The sequence below is a fragment of the Hyperolius riggenbachi genome, chromosome 9 (genome assembly GCF_040937935.1).
Source record: "Hyperolius riggenbachi isolate aHypRig1 chromosome 9, aHypRig1.pri, whole genome shotgun sequence".
Classification (NCBI taxonomy): Eukaryota; Metazoa; Chordata; class Amphibia; order Anura; family Hyperoliidae; genus Hyperolius; species Hyperolius riggenbachi.
This window is the reverse complement of record NC_090654.1, coordinates 129,671,700-129,691,354: the sequence shown is the minus strand read 5'-3', so window position 1 is coordinate 129,691,354 and position 19,655 is coordinate 129,671,700. Positions and strand designations below refer to the sequence as shown.

The window sequence follows — 19,655 nt, the reverse complement described above, 5'->3', positions numbered from 1 at the left end:
TTGCTGCGATTTATGTACGCCACCATCACTACCATTGAAATAGCCCAAATAAACAGGTTTTTGTGACCCTAGGCTATGACCTCTTCGGCCTAGGGGCCCGAAACTCACCAGTCATGTTCCCCCTAAGGGTCCCTACAATGCTAGAAAATTTGGTACTGCTGAGCCATTGCCCTTTGAAAAGATGTGAGATTTTGGAAAGTGAAATAGGGAGGCAATGAAATCCTATGGGGGATTTTACCAATTTTGGACCCCTGTAACTCTGGTTTGCAGAGATGTAGGGACCCCATCTTTGGAATCCAAGTCTAACAATATGTCTTCTACCTACATGAGACATTTCGTGAGATTCAGACTTTGCTAACGGCCATTGCTGCGATTTATGTACGTCACCATCACTACCATTGAAATAGCCCAAATAAACAGGTTTTTGTGACCCTAGGCTATGACCTCTTCGGCCTAGGGGCCCGAAACTCACCAGTCATGTTCCCCCTAAGGGTCCCTACAATGCTAGAAAATTTGCCACTGCTGAGTAATTGCCCTTTGAAAAGATGTGAGATTTTGGAACTGTAAATAGGAGGCCCAATGAAAGCCTATGGGTGATTTTACCAAATTTGGAGCCCTGTAACTCTGGTTTGCAGAGATGTAGGGAACCCATCTTTGGAGCCCAAGTCTAACAATATGTCTTCTACCTGCATGAGACATTTCGTGAGATTCAGACGTTGCTAACGGCCATTGCTGCGATTTATGTACGTCAGACTCGCCACCATTGAAATTGCCCAAATAAACAGGTTTTGTGACCCTAGGCTATGACCTCTTCGGCCTAGGACTGCATTGAACGCGACCCACGCATTGTGCGCATTCTGGACAACACCAATTACTGGGTTTATACCCTTCTGGATCCACGGTACAAACACAATGTTCCAAAACTGCTTGAAGAAAGAGCCAGACAGGTCAAAATGGAAGAATACCAGCAGGCCCTTGTGGAGACTTTAGAGAGGAGATTGACATCCTCCCCCTCCTCTAGCCAGTTGTACGCCGACAGACTGACTTCCGCAAACCCAGGACGACCAGGAGGGCAGCAAACAACACAAGCCGCAGCTAGTGCCCAAAAGGGAATGGTATCGGCAGTGTCCTTGGAGTGGGAAAATTTTCTGACACCCATGCAGCAGCACACAGAACAGCAAGCGTGCAGATCCACCTCCAACACCGATCGCCTGGAGAAGATGGTCAAGGACTACATGTTAGATGGCGTAGCTGTGTTAAACAATCCATCTGCACCCTTCAACTATTGGGTATCGAAGCTAGACACCTGGCACAAACTGGCAATGTACGCAATAGAGGTGCTGGCTTGCCCGGCAGCCAGCGTTATGTCGGAACGCTGTTTCAGTGCTGCCGGAGGCATCGTCACAGATCGGCGGCGTATCCGCCTCTCCACAGAAAATGCAGACCGTCTGACTCAAATTAAAATGAATCAATCCTGGATTGAAAACGACTACGCAACACTCCCGGACCCCAACCAAGTAACATGAACAATGAACATCTGTGATGGGTTAGCGTTTCCGGTCCCTGTTTATTGAACCTCTCATCTGTATTACATTTATGACTGCATGGCGACAAAATGCAAATTGCTATCCGCACGCTTCTTGTCCTCATGCAAGGCCTGGGTTGTTGTGTCTCAAAGCGTGGCCTTCTCCTCCTGCGCCACCCTCCTCCTGCTCCATCACGTGTGCTGCTGCTGGGTTAGCGTTACCGGTCCCTTTTCCTGGAACCTCTTATATGTATTACATTTATGACTGCATGCCGACAAAAAGCATGTTACCTGTGCAAAGAAAACAGACATTTCCCGCATTTAAAAGACAGTTTTCCCTTTGAAACTTTAAAATCGATTTTCTCAAAAACTATAAGCTCTTTTTGCTAAAAAATTTTTTCCTCTTGTACCCACTCTTAAGGTGCACATACCCTGTAAATTTGGGGTATGTAGCATGTAAGGAGGCTTTACAAAGCACAAAAGTTCGGGTCCCCATTGACTTCCATTATGTTCGGAGTTCGGGTCTAACACCCGAACATCGCGGCCATGTTCGGCCTGTTCGGCCCGAACCCGAACATCTAGATGTTCGCATAACACTACTCCCGAACAGTGTTGCAACGCCTTTCACAGGTATGTCAAAATAACGCCAAGCGTCTCTGTCCAGAGGTGCTTCGCGTTATTTTTTAGTTGATATATTTTTATATATTTTATTGGCCATTTGGAGAAAATTAATTTTTACCGAGGTTGAGTATTGAATTCCATGGCACTTTTAATTAGGCACAGGACATGACGAATACCAATAAAAACCCAATCTAAGTTCTGTTATCAACCACATCTTTGGTGTCTCAGCCTTGGGTGCTGGAGGACCTTGTCCCGGCTCTGCACATTATTATTATTATTGTTGTTATTATTATTTAATATTTATACCACATATTTTTAATTACTATCTGTGTTCTGTAGGAGAATCCTAGCCTGCTTCCTGTTTCTTTTTTGACCTCTCTCTATCCAAAACTACAATTAATGTTTTGGCTGGAATTGGAGCTGGCCTTTAGTATATGTTACCATCCAAAGCTGTTACCATTTTTTAGAGTCATATGGATCTTATGCAGAAACATTCAGCCCTTACACCAGAATTTAATGTGTTTGATATTTGTCTTTTTTTTTTTTTCAGGACACTCTGACCCAGACAACAGACATCACGTACTACCATATATAATCCTCCCATTTGTAGCTGTAGTGGGGGTGGTGGTCTTTGATTTTCTCTGGTGGAGAAGTAAGTTTTCATGTTTTAATGCCATTTTTATAACTGCATAAGCATCTGTGCAATAAGATCTAAGACAAGTCGCTTAATATGCAAATCTCTGAGAAGTTGAAACATGGTAACTCCTAAAAAATAAAGCTGCTAGCCACTGATCAACTAGCCAGCAGCTGGGTGTTTAGAACATATTGGGCTTAAATCACAAATCAGTGCTAACCTAGTTAGCACGCCTAAAAGCTTTGGCCGTGCTAACTACAGTGCTAAGTAGTTAGCACGGCTAAAGCTTTTAGTAAGCATGCACAAAAACAAATGTCCGCAACACCAGCAGTATATGCAAATAAATTGCACAGAGTTAAGTGTGCTGGGGCTCAATGGGTATATGTACATGGTAAAGAAGAAAAGAAAGCCCCCATGACAAGCACCACTTAAGAAATTACAAAAAAGTTTATTCAATATACAACATCCAATGCTTAAGGACACAATAAGATACAAATGTGTTAAAATCAATTAAAAACTGCAAGAACAAACCCGCTGCAATGAGTCAATAATGTCAGTGACAATGTATCAATAACACAGTATAAATACTGAATATAATGCATAGACACTAAAGTGCACCGAGAATATTAGCTGTGCAAAAATAATAATGTATATAAATGATATAAGCAATAATATCAGCCTAGTGGGCGTCTATTAAGAGCCCACTAGTGCTTGAACCCGGGTTCAGTAATGAAGTGCAACATAACATGTGATATGCAAACCATCAAATCTAAACAAGGCAATGTGCTAATATAAATACATAATGTACCACTAAGTGCAAAGGACTGCAATGAACATGAACTGCAATGAACTGCAATGAACTGCAATGAACATGGAGGAGCAGCCTAAGGATAAAGTGCATAAGAAGAATGTGAAGTGCTGTAAAAGGAGATACTTAGCCCCAGTGATTATGCATAAGGTGCATGCAGCAGGAGTAGGATGGTTTCCCCTCAGGACTGTCCTCCATGTTCATTGCAGTTCATTGCAGTCCTTTGCACTTAGTGGTACATTATGTATTTATATTAGCACATTGCCTTGTTTAGATTTGATGGTTTGCATATCACATGTTATGTTGCACTATATTCATTACTGAACCCGGGTTCAAGCACTAGTGGGCTCTTAATAGACGCCCACTAGGCTGATATTATTGCTTATATCATTTATATACATTATTATTTTTGCACAGCTAATATTCTAGGTGCACTTTAGTGTCTATGCATTATATTCAGTATTTATACTGTGTTATTGATACATTGTCACTGACATTATTGACTCATTGCAGCGGGTTTGTTCTTGCCGTTTTTAATTGATTTTAACACATTTGTATCTTATTGTGTCCTTAAGCATTGGATGTTGTATATTGAATAAACTTTTTTGTAATTTCTTAAGTGGTGCTTGTCATAGGGGCTTTCTTTTCTTCTTTACCATTTTAGTAAGCACGCGCAAAGTTTAGTGCCGCGTGCGAAGCGGCGCACCGGATGCGTCTAAAATGTTTCATTGGGTGCGCCCATAACGTCGCACCGGGTGCGCCCGAATCGTCGCACGGTGCGTCTAACTTAGCGCGCAAAGCTTAGCGCGTCATAAGTTACTTTAGACATGCTATGGGCTTTTATGGCGTGCTAACTAAGTTAGCACTACTTTGTGAATCGAGCCCTATAGAGATAACTGATCAGCAACTGCAATAGTGGGTTTCATTTCCTGGAAGAGTTTCCATTATCTGAATGTGCAAAGATTTGCAGCTGATTTTTTTTAGAGATTCTCATTATTAAAGATACTGATATATTTGTAATCCCTTGATTTGCATAGTCCACCACAGTGCAGATCACAGTAATCTCAGTGTAGATATGGAAGTGTAATCAAAATGCCACCACTCACTCTACTGATTCCCCAACTTTTTCCTTTGTTAAGCTGCAGCAATTTTAATCTCCAGGACAAAGTCCTCAGTACCGTTAGACTTCCAACCATTTCTGTTTTAAAGGGATACTTAAGTGAAAATAAAAAAATGAATTTTACTCACCTGGAGCTTCCCTCAGCTACCTGCAGCTGTATGGTGCCCTCGCAGCCTCGCTCCGATCCTTCTGTCCCCGCCGGCGGCTACTTCCGGGTTCGGCGACAGCCGCCGACAGGCTGGGAACGCGAGTGATTCTTCGCTTTCCCAGCCACAATATATCGCCCCCTATGCTGCTATTGCCTTCTTGCCACAACAGCAGCAAAGGTGGCGATATATTGTGGCTGGGAACGAGAAGAATCACTCGCGTTCCCAGCCTGTCTGTGGCTGTCGCCGAACCCGGAAGTAGCCGCCGGCGGGGACAGAAGGATCGGATCGAGGCTGCGAGGGCACCGGACAGCTGCAGGGGGCTGAGGGAAGCCCCAGGTGAGTAAAAATCATTTTTTTATTTTCACTTAAGCATCCCTTTAATGTCTGATGATGACAGACAGAACCAGAAATCAGGAAATTCATCATACCACACAATGGATTTGATGCGCAAACCACTAGTGATATTAGTGTGTACAGGTAGTACTGGTACTAACGAGTAATATTAGTTTCTGGCACAAATGCCAAAAGAGTAGGGTAACACAAGCTTTGCTATGGTAATGTGTGTTACATAACTTTCTTAAGGCACATTACCATAGCAGCACTTGCAATACTCATGCATTGCGGGTTACACTAATTGCGCAATGTGCAGTGCTCTGCTGGTGTTAGCACTGTTAGTATAGCCGTGCTGGTAATTTGTGCATCAGGCCCATTGTTTAAGAATATAAAAAAAGGAACATACCACATTGTCACAAGGAACAAAGGTCTGATTTACTAAACTAATATTTAGCTTGCATTGCATGGCCATCACAGTCTCCAATCGCAACACATTCATTTCTGTGAATAGCAATGATGTGCAGAGAACCATGGTGTACCATGACTCCCTGTACAACAAAAGCTACAGTCAGCACCAGGAAATGTATTAGTATGCTGTGAATGACTCCCTGTACATGTGCCTCAGCAGTCCCAATACTGCGGTGTAATGCCTAGTGATCACATGTTCTCATCTGGTGCATAGGTGTTTATGTCCACATATTTATTGTGCTGGAGTTGGAATTGTTCTATTAAAAAAACAAAGTCTGTGTGCCTGCCCAATATATTAATTCGTTCACTGTCAAGCCATGAGGGCTATTGGTTATGCAGGTAAAGGCCCAACAAGACTGTGGTACCCTTGCCAAGCCAATCAGACCACATGACTTTGGCACTGGGATGTAACTTGCCAGGAAAGTTGAAAGTTGAGGGACAAAAAGCTCTTCATCCCCAGACTCTTAAGAAAAGATGTGGTTAACACTTATGTGCTATCTGGTCACTTTTTTATATAATGTAAAGGGGCTAGACAGCCACCCCCACTCTGGTAAATAAGTAAAAGCGCTCATTGCACAGATCCCTTGACCCCCTACATCAGCCTTTCTCAACCTTTTTACCCTGGAGGAACCCTGCAAATAACTTTTGGATCTCAAGGAACCCCTGCAAACAATTTTTTGATCTTGAGGAACTCCTGCATTTATTTTGCAGGAGGCAAGGTCTTTAAAAGTAGATGAGGCTGTTTATTTTACTACCCTCTATCATTCTGCCACACATTATACTGCCTCCTTATCTTAGTGCTTTTTATTAATGTGCGCATTATTATTCTGACCCCCAATTTAGTGCTTATTTTTACAGTACCTCCTTTTATATTGTGCTCTATTATACTCCCCCCCCCCCCCCCCCCCCACAATGGGGAAAAAACGTCAAGGAACACCTGCAAAGTACTCAAGGGACCCTGGGGTTGAGAAAACCTGCTAGTGTCCAGAGTAAAAAAAAAAAAAGGAATCAACACCACATAACATCATATAACCACGTAAACCTATCTGGATGACTATAGGTGTCCAGATAGGAGCCGCGCTAGTCTGTCTGGACACATATGCACATCCAGTGTTGTTGCAGCAAGTACGCACAAGCATGTTTGCAGCAGGACTTACAGGGGAGCGATTGGTGAAGGGTAACGTATTCCCCGAGCCAACCAAAGCGCCTGTGAATAAATGAACATGCCTCAAATCACGAGAAATGTTGATTCATAAAAGTGAAAGTACAAATGTAGTTAAAAAGATCAAGCACTTCCTGGTAATTTCCAGGATAGTGCACAGTGCCATCTATTGGCCAAAAAGTAAAATGAAAATAAAAAATAAACATAAATAAATGTAATATTTAATAAAACCTTATTAACCTCCCACCCTCTTCTTAGCTACCAAACATAAACATACGTTAAGAAAAATACAAAAATAGTTACCTTAGGGTCTGAAATTTTTTTAATAGAATGTAATGAGGGTATGTTATGGCCATGGGCGTCCGCTGAAAATTTTCCAGGGGGGGGGGGCAAAAAGTGGGGAGCAAAAAGCGCGCGCCGCAAATCTGGCCTGGCGCTGTGTGGCTATGAATGAAGCTACGTCATGCGGCGCGCTACAATGGGTGTGGTCATGAACCAGAATGTGGGTGTGGTCGTGGATGGAGACAAGTTTACATGAACTAAGCAATGGTGGGACATTAGATTAGGACAGTGGTGGCGAACCTTTTGGAGGTCGAGTGTCTAAACTGCAAAGTCACTTTACTATCACAAAGTGCCAACAGCAATTTAAACTAAATACAAACGTTTTAACTCATACATGAACATTATGGAAAATTAAGTTGAAAATAAACTGTGAAGATAAACAATTTTATCCATCGTACTCCTGAAAAAAATATTCATTTTTTTTAGAACCTCCCAGTTTCATTTTCTGTTTTAAAAAGCGGAAAAAGTAGGTGTAATGCTATTGTCTCATATGATGATGATTCAGCTTTTTCCATAGTCTCGCAGTTAGCAATCATGTGACCCCCAACAAGACAAATTCAGCAATCATGAGCCCCCCCCCCCCCCCCCCCCATCAAGACAAATTCAGCAATCATGAGGCCCCCAACATGACCAACTCAGCAATCATGAGGCCCCCAACAAGACAAATTCAGCAATCATGAGGCCCCCAACAAGACAAATTCAGCAATCATGAGGCCCCCAACAAGACAAATTCAGCAATCTTGAGGCTCCCAACAAGACAAAGTCAGTAACCATGAGGCCCCCAACAAGACAAATTCAGCAATCATGAGGCCCCCAACAAGACAAATTCAGCAATCTTGAGGCTCCCAACAAGACAAAGTCAGTAACCATGAGGCCCGCAACAAGACAAATTCAGCAGTCATGAGGCACATAAATAGACAGCTTTTCACATAAATAGGCATAATGCCCCCTTAATATGTAGACACCTCTCACCTGGCAGCAGTTCCCCAAAATACACTCAATCTGACAGCAGTGGTTCCCCAAAAATAGGTAGCCCCAGGTCTATAGGTGTCCCCAGAATAGGTGGCCAGCGGTATAGATGTCCCCAGAACTGGTAGCCAGGGGTAGAGATGTCCCCAGAACAGGTAGCCAGGGGTATATGTGCCCAGTATATGTAGTCAGGGGTATATGTGCCCAGTATATGTAGGCAGGGGGTATATGTCCCAGTATATGTAGGCAGGGGGTATATGTCCCAGTATATGTAGCCAGGGGGATATGTCCCAGTATATGTAGCCAGGGAGATATGTCCCAGTATATGTAGGCAGGGGTATATGTCCCAGTATATGTAGGCAGGGGTATATGTCCCAGTATATGTAGCCAGGGGGATATGTCCCAGTATATGTAGGCAGGGGTAAATGTCCCAGTATATGTAGCCAGGGGGATATGTCCCAGTATATGTAGCCAGGGGTATATGTCCCAGTATATGTAGCCAGGGGGATATGTCCCAGTATATGTAGCCAGGGGTATATGTCCCCAGAAAAAGTGGCCATGTGTGCCCCAGCAGGAGGGGAGCAGCGCAGAGAAGAGGGAGAGCTATGGGCACTGACCTTAGGGGGCTCTCCCTCCCTCTCTTGCTCTCCCCTCCGGAGTCAGGAATGAAGTGTGCAGCGGCTGGGCAGCGGGCGGAACTTACCTCCTCTCGTCGCACGCGCCGGATGTATTAGCTGCTACTCTGGTCTGATCCAGACCAGAGTGCGGCACCAGAACTTCTGGCGCAGGAGCGAGACGAGGTAAGTTCCGCCCGCTGCCCAGCCGCTGCACACTTCATTCCGGAGGGGACAGCGAGGGAGAGAGAGCCCCCTAAGCTCAGGGAAGGGGGGGGAGACGTCCGCCCTTCCCCACTGTGCCCATAGCTCTCTCTCTTCTCTGCGCTGCTCCCCTCCTTCTGGCTGCACAGGCACGCGGCCAGGGGGGGGGGCAGCGGGCGGCCAGGCTCGGGCAGATGCCCGGTTTTGCCGTATGTGCGGACGCCCATGGTTATGGCTATTTTAGCAAATAAAGGCTTGTAATTATTCATAAAAGGCAAAACAGAAAAAATACACCTTTTATTTCCAAATAATATATTGTCGCCATACATTGTTCTAGGATAGGAACATAATTTAAATCTTGTGGGACAACTAGGCAAATAAAATGTGTGGATTTTATCTATTGTAGCATTGTTTATTTTAAAATTATAGGGGATGGAATTGGAGAAATTGTGTATTTTTGCATTTTTTATATCTCCCTATAAAATGCATAGAAAATAAAGTAATTACTGAAAACAAGTAGCACCCTCAAAAAGCCTAATTTGTGGCTAAAAAAAAGATATACCATATTTTTCGGACCATAAGAAAATCTTGTTTCCACCAAAAAGAGGGGGGAAATGTTGGTGCGTCTTATGGTCAGAATGTGTCAATACAGACCTGCCTCCCCTAATCAGTGGCAATGGAGCATTCTGATCTGCTTGTCCGCATTGGCAATGTCCCCAGGTTTGATTCCCTCTGCACAGTGGTACACACTGCATGCCATGCCAGACACAAATACTGTGTGCATTGCCAGACTTGGCTCCCCTGCCTCCGATTTAAGCTGTGCTGCAGCCTGCTAGAGATGGCCCAAACGGTTCGCCAGCGAACGGTTACTGGCGAATTTCCTGTGGTTCGCGTTCGCCATGTTAGGTGAACTTTCCCGGAAGTTCGGTTGCACCATTGGGGTCAACTTTGACCCTCTACATCACAGTCAGCAGGCACATTGTAGCCAATCAGGCTACACTCTCTCCTGGAGCCACTCCCCCCTTATATAAGGCAGGCTCCGCCGGCCATTACACTCACTCGTGTGCCTGCAATAGTGAGAGAAGGGACAGCTGCTGGCAGACTCCCATAGGGAAAGATTAGTTAGGCTGTTGTAGGCTTGTTAGCTTGCTCTTGGCTGATTCTTATTGATAAAATAGCACCCCACAACATCTCTTTTAAGAGCTAATCTTGTTTTTGTGATCATTTTTTTTTTCTGTGTGTCCCACTGACACTAATTCATACTGTGTGTGTGCCACTGCCAGGCCCAGCACATTCAGTGACTACCTGTGTGTGTGACAGGTGCACATTGTAATACCAAGTACTGCATATGCCTACCTGTTGTGTTGAGTGAACCCACCTCATCACTGCATATACCTACCTGTTGTGTTCAGTGAACCCACCTCATCACTGCATATACCTACCTGTTGTGTTCAGTGCACCCACCTACCTACGTGAGTGCACGCAGTGTGATATACACCTATCTACGTGAGTGCATGCAGTGTGATATACACCTACCTACGTGAGTGCACACAGTGTGATATACCACTTAGTGCATACCTGTTAACTGCACCTGTGTGACTGCACATTGTATTAGTCAAGTCAGTGCATACCTTTCACTTCATCCCCCCTTGATATGGACAAAACGGACAAAACAGGTAGAGGAAGAGGTAGAGGCAGAGCCAGAGGAAGGCCACTCAGCAGGTCTGTGCGAGGTCATGTTGATGTGATTTTGTGCGGCCCTGGCCCAAAGTACAGTGCTCAGAAGAAGGCACGTGCGACTCCCAAGATTGTCAGGACGTGGTTGACTATTTAACACAGAACACCTCATCTTCCGCAGCCACCAGCGCTACTACAAGTACCAAAACCGCTGCCTTTGACACTTCGCAGGAGTTATTTGGTTGCGAACTGATTCACAGCCACTACTGCAACAACAAGATGAAGGCGCTAAGCAAGTTACACCACCTTATATGTGTGAGTTAGGCGACACTACGGACGTAACGTGTGAGGAGGAGGATGATGAAGTACCTGCTGTTGGTGCAGTTTTGGAGGTGTCTGAGGCAAGCGAAGCTGGGCAGGATGATTATGATGATACGGATCCCACATGGGTTCCTAAGAGACAAGAAGACCAAGGGGACAGTTCAGAGGGGGAGTCAGAGAGGAGTAGGAGGAGACGAGTTCCTGAAAGAAGCAGGGGGAGCTCGTCATCAGAAACAGCTGGTGGCAGTGTCCAGCGCCATGCATCACCATCTATGGACAGCCAGCCAAAATGCTCTTCAACGTCAGCTGCTGAGGCCACCATAGTGCCATCACCCCAGGGGGGCTCAGCGTTTTAGAAATTTGTTAGTGTGTCTGCCTCAGATCGGAGCAATGCCATCTGTTCTCTCTGCCTCCAAAAATTGAGCCGTGAAAAGGCCAACACTCATGTAGGGACAAGTGCATTATGAAGGCACCTGGAGAAAAGGCACAAACTGCAATGGGAAGAGCACCTGAGCAAAAGCAGTACACAAAAGAAAATCCACCCTCCTTCTCCTCTTCCTCCTTCAGGTGCAGCATCTTCAGCCGCTTTCTCCCTTGCACCTTCAAAGCCACCCTCCTCCACCCCGCTTCTGACCTTGAGCGGTTCCTGTTCCTCTGCCCACAGCAGCCAGGGCTCCGGGAAGGAAACCTTTGAGCGGAAGGAGCCAATTTCTGCCAGTCACACCCTTGCCCGGCGTCTGACAGCTGGTGTGGCGGAACTGTTAGCTCGCCAGCTGTTACCATACAAGCTGGTGGACTCTGATGCCTTCCGTAAATTTGTGGCCATTGGGACACTGCAGTGGAGGATCACAGGCTGCAATTATTTCTCTAAAAAGGCGATACCCAAACTGCACCGTGAAGTGGAGAGGCAAGTGGTGTCATCTCTGGCACACAGCGTTGGGTCAAGGGTCCACCTGACCACGGATGCCTGGTCTGCCAAGTACGGTCAAGGCCGCTACATTACTTACACAGCCCATTGGGTCAACCTGGTGACCGATGCCAAGCAGGGTGTATGTGGCTGTGCAGCGGACCGACTTGTGACACCTCCACGGCTTGCAGGCAGGCCTCCTGCCACCTCCTCTCCACCTGCTACATCCTCTTTGCTGTCATCATCCTCCTCCTCCTTGGCTGGTGCCGCGATCTCCTCTCCAGCTACACAGCTCCATCTCCCCAGGGCCTATGCTGCATGCCAGGTACGACGGTGTCACGCCATCTTAGACATGTCTTGCCTCAAAGCGGAGAGTCACACTGGAGCAGCTCTCCTGGCTGCTCTTAACAAACAGGTGGATCAGTGGCTGACCCCGCACCAGCTGGAGATCGGCACCATGGTGTGTGACAACAGCAGCAATCTCCTTTCCGCTTTGCCCCATTCAGTCAGCGCATTGCTCTGCAATGCCCGCTCTATAAACAATAAGACAGCCATTATTGCGGACCTTATTTAGACATGCGATTTTTCATGCATCACTGAAACTTCGATTGATGCCAATGCGGGCCCCACATTGGAAGCAACCATCCCATACAATTACTCAGTCCTAAGTGAGGGAAGACGAGACCGCAGAGGAGGGGGTGTAGCAATTTGTGGCAAAACAACCCTGCAGCTCAGAGCCCTGAATGTTGGCTCAATAAAGTTTGAATGTATAGGTGCCCAGATCTCAGGTGGTAAAGGCTTCAAAATTTTAGTGGTTTATCTTCCCCCCTGGAGATGCTGACCCATTCCTACAGGAATTCTCATAACTTCTTGCCATGCTGACTCTGTCTTATCCGAGATGGATCATCCTTGGTGACTTCAATGTCTGGGCTGATGACACTTAATCACAAGATGCAAATGAACTAATAGATCTCATTGGTGGGCTAGGCTTCACACAAGTTGTCAAATCTGCTACCCACAGAGGAGGGCATACCCTAGACTTACTGTTCCACCTTGGAATGGACATTAGTAACATAACAGTAACCCCAGTGGTGTGGTCAGACCATCACATAATATAGTTTACTATTGAACATCACCCTATCAAGCAGCACTCAAAAGAAACAATCAAAATCCGTCCCCTGAATTAATTAACACCGGAGAGGTTAACTGCCAACCTGGATTTTACAAATTTGCTGCACAGTTAAATGGACCCCAACACTCTAGTAACCCAGTACAACAACACGATATATGAAACACTTGACAGTATTGCCCCATGGCGCACCAAATCAGCAACCAAAAAGCAGAAAGCTAATTGGTTTGACAAAACCATCATGGATCTAAAAAAGAAAGGGCGCAGACTAGAAAGACAGTGGCGTAAATCAGGGTCTTAGGAGCACAAATCTAGCCTAGTTCAACACCTCAGACAATACCAAGAAGCAATAACCAAGAAAAAATCAGACTTTATCTTGCACAAAATATCTACAGCAAACAACAGAGCTGCTCAACTCTTCCACACAGTGGAATCACTCTGCAATCCTCCCTGCCTAAAAGCCCCAACCACATACTCCAGGGAAAGGTGTGAAGAATTCTCTGCCTTCTTCACAAACAAGGTGTCTACCATCCGTGCCAGCATACACCAACAACATCAATTGACCACTGGACGTTGCATATGCCTACTACTGTACCACCATGGCAAGTCTTTGACACTCTGAGTGAAGAAGATTTTGGAAAGTCTCCGCCCCACTACCTGCGACCTGGATCCTGGCCCAACTGGATCCTTAATGCAGTGCCCAGAGCTGATCAGGCCAGCACTTCACAAAATCACTCAGTGCTCCTTGCAAAGTGGACTTTTCCCAGAAGAACTAAAGAAAGCAATCATAAAACCCCTCTTGAAGAAACCACCACTAGACCCTGATTCTGTGACCAACTACAGACCTGTGGCGAACTTACCATTCCTATCAAAAGTTATTGAGAAAGCAGTTGCCAACCAGCTAGATGCCAGGCTTACAAATAACTTCTGTGATACTTTTCAGTCAGGATTCAGGAAAAGGCACAGCACTGAAACGGCATTAGTCTGAGTAATGAATAATTTACTTACTGCAAGGGACAAGGGTGATTGCTCAATTCTAATTCTTCTTGACTTGTCTGCAGCATTTGATACTGTGGATCATGAAATACTAATCCAGCGACTGAAGAATTACTCTGGCCTAAGGGGTACTGTTCTTAGCTGGTTTCAGACCTTCCTATCTGGCAGGACACAGCTGGTATGTCTGGGCACACACTACTCTAATCCAGTGCCACTTGCCTATGGAGTTCCACAGGGTTCTGTACTATCAGCATTACTCTTTGCAGTCTACATGCTCCCACTGGGCAAAATAATCCAGAACTATGGCCTAGGATACCATTGTTATGCAGATGACACACAACTGTATCTGTCCTTCAAGCCTGGCACCGAAGACCCATCAGCATCCATAAATTTGTGTCTAGTGGATTTACAAAATTGGATGAACACCAGCTGGCTGAGGCTGAACTCTGACAAAACAGATGTGTTGGTGGTAGGTGGTCCACACATGATGGATAAAGTTCAAGACGCTCACCACCTCAAACTAGCAATTGGGGGAGATACTGTACAGTATAAAGACTTTGTGCGAAACCTTTGGGTAATCCTGGATGGAAATCTAAAACTCAGACAGCAGGTATCAGCTGTTGTCAAGTCTTCCTTCTTCCATCTAAGAAATATAGCGAAAATCAAACACCTTATCCCAGCTGAAGACCTACCTACCCTGGTTCATGCATTTGTATCCTCCCGCCTAGACTACTGCAACGCCCTGTTCATCGGATCTACAGATAAGGTTCTGCGCCCCTTACAGCTAGTACAGAATGCTGCAGCCAGACTCCTAGCCAATGCCCCCCGCAGCATCACCCCAGTACTGCAAACTCTTCACTGGTTGCCAGTAAAATGGAGAATCAATTTTAAGATCTGCCTGCTGACATTCAAGGCTCTAAACCACATGGGACCCAAATACATAGCGGATCTATTGGAACTTTATGCCCCTCCACGCACCCTCCACTCTACCAACAAGATGAAGCTGGTTGTTCCCAGGATACACCTAACATTTGGTGCTCGGGCCTTTTCCTATGCAGCCCCTACTCTATGGAACTCACTTCCACAATAAGTACGAGAGGCTCCTTCTCTGGACAGCTTTAAAAAAAGGCTAAAAACTCACCTCTTTTCCCTAGCCTTTGAGACTGCAGCAGCATAATGCAGGGTCACAGCGCTTTGAGTCCCCAGGGAGAAAAGCGCTATAAAAATATTATTGTTATTGTTGTTGAATTTGGGAAAGCTGACACATGTACCCTACATAGCACATGTGCTGAATCTAGTCATTCAAAGATTTGTGTCAAAGTACCCAGGCTTAGAGGACGTCCTGAAGCAGTAAGAGGGGACAGGGAAATTGGGGGAAAAAGGACCACAATCCCATTATTCATTATTTTGCTGGTATCTTAAACCTGACCCACACTCTTGTATATATAACAAACCCATACGTGACAAAAAGGTCATGCAAAAAATAGAAAAGGGTTGTTTATTGGCCGCAGGCAAGGTTTAAAAGTTCTGCAATAGTTTACAGCATTAAAAACAACAGCGCTGTTGTACAACTACCACCACACGTCATGCTGATCAGACATCCATCTCCCCCAGACATCCATATATGCAGGAGACCACCCTAACCTGAACCACCACACTACAGTTCCCAGCTGGATTTAAATCCGGAAATTCCACCGCTGCAACAGATTAGAAGCTTCATGCAAAGCAGGAGCGAAGCGTAGATGACAAAGCTCATGCAGACATTGCTCACAGTCCAGCGTTAGGCATCCTAGGCAGGGTACTAAGGTTGGTTTACAGTTGTTACGATGGGGGGCCCCCAAATTACACATACAGAGTCCTCACTGTTTACTCACGACCTCCCGGAGGTGCTAGACATCAGAGCAGAGCAGGTCTCCTTCCCGAGTCGGGCTCATCATGCGCTCTATGGGTTGGAACTCCTACGCTGTGTCCCATCCAAAATGCAGGACACTCAGCAACAGGTACCTCTCACGAGCTGCGTCCTGTGAGCTCCACCTACAACCGCGTCTCTCTCCAAGGAGGTCAAGCCGAGACCAATGCACGGTCCCCGGCGTTGTCAGTGAACAGCATGGCTGAGGTTTAGATGACGTCGGAACAGCTGCGCGTGCTGATTCGCCGACTAGTTTCGAACGTCACATCCGTTCTTCATCAGGGCGTGGTTTGTACTCGGTGGGCCAGCCATTCATAGGGCACCCTGGCTCCACCTACTGTTGGTTGATTGGCTGACGTCCTGAAGCAGGCCAAGAAGTTTTGTGGGCATTTTAGGCGGTCTTACACGGCCATGGCACGCTTTGCGGACATTCACCAGAGAAACAACTTGTCGGTGAGACGCTTGATATGTGATAGCCCGACTCTCTGGAATTCGACACTGGTCATGTTCTCTCGCCTGCTAGAACAGGAGAAAGCCGTCACCCAGTACCTGTACAATTACAGTAAAAGGACACAATCTGGGGAGATGGGGATGTTGTGGCCCAACAACTAGACACTCATGCGATATGCATGCAGGCTCATGCAGCCATTTGAGGAGGTGACCAACCTGGTGAGTCGGAGTGAAGGCACCATCAATGACTTGATCCCGTACGCTTACTTTCTGGAGTGTGCCGTGCCTAGAGTGGTGGATCGAGCTGTGGAGGAGCGTGAAGAGGAACAGTTATGGCAGGAACAGTTGTGAGAGCAATTTACATCAGAACTAGATGTTTCCTCAACACCTATAGCAGCACAGAGGGGGGAGGAGGAGGAAGAGTCGTGTGGGGAAGAGCAGTCAGACTCGGATGATGAGGAAGGTGTTTCTGTGGAGGAGGAGGAGGCAGCGGCAGAAGAACAACTGCAGCAGGCGTCGCAGGGGGCTTGTGCTGCTCAACGTTCCCATGGTATTGTTCGTGGCTGGGGGGAGGAGGAGGACTTACCTGACATCACTGAGGAAGAGCACGAGGAGATGGAGAGTACGTCTGGATCCAACTTTGTGCAGAAGGCATCTTTCATGCTGTCCAGTCTGTTGAGGGACCTCCGTATAAAAAAACTCAAGGGGAATGAGCTGTACTGGGTGGCCACGCTATTAGACCCTCGGTATAGGCAAAAAGTGGCGGACATGTTACCAACACACCAGAAGGCAGAAAGGATGCAGCACATGCAGAACAAGCTGGCAAGTATGCTTTACAATGCGTTTAAGAGTGATGTCACAGCACAACACAATAAAGGTACCACTGCCAGTAATCTTTCTCCCATGTCCACGCAGGCAAGGACAGGAAGCTCCAGCGATCTCATGGTGATGTCGGACATGCGGACTTTCTTTAGTGAAACGCCTCGCCTTAGCCCTTCCGGATCTACCCTCCACCAACGCCTGGACCGGCAGGTAGCCTACTACCTGGCCTTAAAGCAGAATATAACCCAGCATTTCAACTTTGCTCTAAAACATTATTTACAGCATATTATATGCAACCAGCATTTGAAGGTCTTTAAAGTTCCGTGGAGAGAACCATCGACAGTATGAGCAACGATGGACTACTGGGTGCACAGGCTTGACCTGTGGCCAGAGCTGTCCCAATTTGCCATCCAACTTCTATCTTGCCCTGCCTCAAGCGTCCTGTCAGAAAGGACCTTCAGCACAGCTGGAGGCATTGTCACTGAGAAGAGAAGTCGCCTAAGTCACAAAAGTGTTCAGTACCTCACCTTTATCAAAATGAATGAGGCATGGATCCCGGAGGGCTACTGCCCGCCTGAAGACTAAGTCAGTCCCCACATACAGCATCTCTGCCTGCAGGCCGCTTGCCTTCTCCGCCACCACCAACAGGGTCCAGGACTCCAGGTGGATTCCTGAATTTTTAAGGCCGCTGCTAGCAGCGGCCGCTATACAAATTTTTCTGGTGCGTGTACATGCCTGCCTAATTTTTCTAGCTGAAGTGCAGCTGCAACAACAAAACAAAAGGCATGTACATGTGCCCATTCCCCTTCGTGATTATTAGCTTGCCGTGGTGAAGGGGCTTGCGTATCACAATAATGCAATGACCGCCGGCTATATGAGTGTCTCGGGGGGTGGCGCACCAAAGATAATAAGGTCGTTGCTTCATTCTGGACAGACCAAATTTGATCAGCTGGACAGTCACTGTTGTTCTATCATTGAGCTACCACAGCCCGGCGACCATATGGGCTTGAAAACCGCCACGGCCTGCACTCTCGCCATGGTGCGCACCAGTCCAGCACAGCCGTCACTACGCAAACATCTGTTTGCGGTGCGTTACACAGTGAGTTTGGTGTGTCAGTGTGAAGCAGTACTCTAATTACACTCCCTAATTGATGTATACACATGCAAGATGTTTTAAAGCACTTTAGGCCTGCAGTGTAGCAATCAATGTGATTTCTGCCCTTAAAACGCTGCTTTGCGTCAAATCCAGATTTTTCCCCGGGACTTTTGGCGTCTATTCCACTCATCCATGCAAAAACTCAGATGTTAGACCCCTTGAAACATCTTTTCCATCACTTTTGTTGCCAGCATAAGTGTTTCTAGTTTTCTAAGTTCGCCTCCCCATTGAAGTGTATTGCGGTTTGCGAAAGTTCGCGCGAACCGAACCTTCCGCGGAAGTTTGCGAACCGAAAATCAGAGGTTCGGGTCATCTCTACAGCCTGCATGAAGGATCACTGTTAGTTACTATTCCTCCCTAAATCTGTATTTATTTTCCTTTTCACAGCTCCTCCTGGCTGCTTAATGTTCCTGCTACTGCTCTCTCTTCTCCTGCAAATCTAGGCTACAAGGTGGTGAAAAGGGCGCCTGAGTTTTCGTTTCGGCTACAAAAGGGTGCACCTTTGTAGCTGAGAATCTTGATTCGGCTAGGTTTTCGGCTACACGGTTTTTGATTCTGCTACAAAAGGACACCTCTTTGTAGCCGAGATTTTTTTTTTCTTTAAACAATTTTTTATTGATACAGAAAGTAGAGTAAACATATAATAGCCTCAGATTAGGTGCAACAATCCAGGCATGATCTAAAGTCATAAAGAAAAAACATCTTATGAACAGGCACATCTTATCTAATAGTACAGAGTTATACAACAGAGGGAGGGTTGGCATGTATAGAAGAGTGTCAAAATATTATTCTCCTAATGAAGAGGGAATGAATCCTCAGTCTATTGCGCCCTGTGTTATTTCTCTAACCATAGAACTACTTCAGATCTGCATCAGTGAAAACAAAAAAAAGTGCTATTTGAGTTACTCTAGCAATTAGTTAGATTAAAGGGGTAGGTGTGTTCATATTAATAGTAGAGGGTAATAATGGATCATATCTCCTCATGGCACAGAAGAGGCCTCTTATTATTCAAATAGAAAGTATCCACTAGCTACATATAAGTCAAGGACCACCATCTCATGGGTTGTCCATCTTATTCATCGTCCAGTTGGGGATCCCGTCCCCAAACCTTGAGGGAGCGGATAGAGAAGAGAGAGCCGGAATTTCCAGAAAGGTTGGATCGGCATTGTTTGAACAGTTTCTCATAATATTTTTATAAATCTCCTTATCTGTAAAGTCGTACCATAGCGCCCAGGTTCTAGTGAATTTGTCAGATTTTTCCTGTTTTAGAGAGATTAGTTCTTAAATATTTACGATGCTCTGGACCCTTTCTAGCCACATTCTTACTGAGGGAGGGTTT

At 46.0% G+C, this 19,655-nt stretch overlaps 1 protein-coding gene across 8 annotated transcripts in view; it reads left to right on the top strand.

Annotated features, from left to right (window-relative positions):
- The window catches only part of LOC137532689 (T-lymphocyte surface antigen Ly-9-like), an 883,190-nt gene that overhangs the window by 714,076 nt on the left and 149,459 nt on the right, over nucleotides 1-19,655 (top strand). For all 8 annotated transcript variants that reach the window (XM_068253506.1, XM_068253510.1, XM_068253511.1 and 5 more), the window contains one exon: nucleotides 2,697-2,798. In XM_068253506.1, the coding sequence (XP_068109607.1) occupies nucleotides 2,697-2,798 (102 nt within the window). The remainder of the gene's footprint in view (nucleotides 1-2,696; nucleotides 2,799-19,655) is intronic.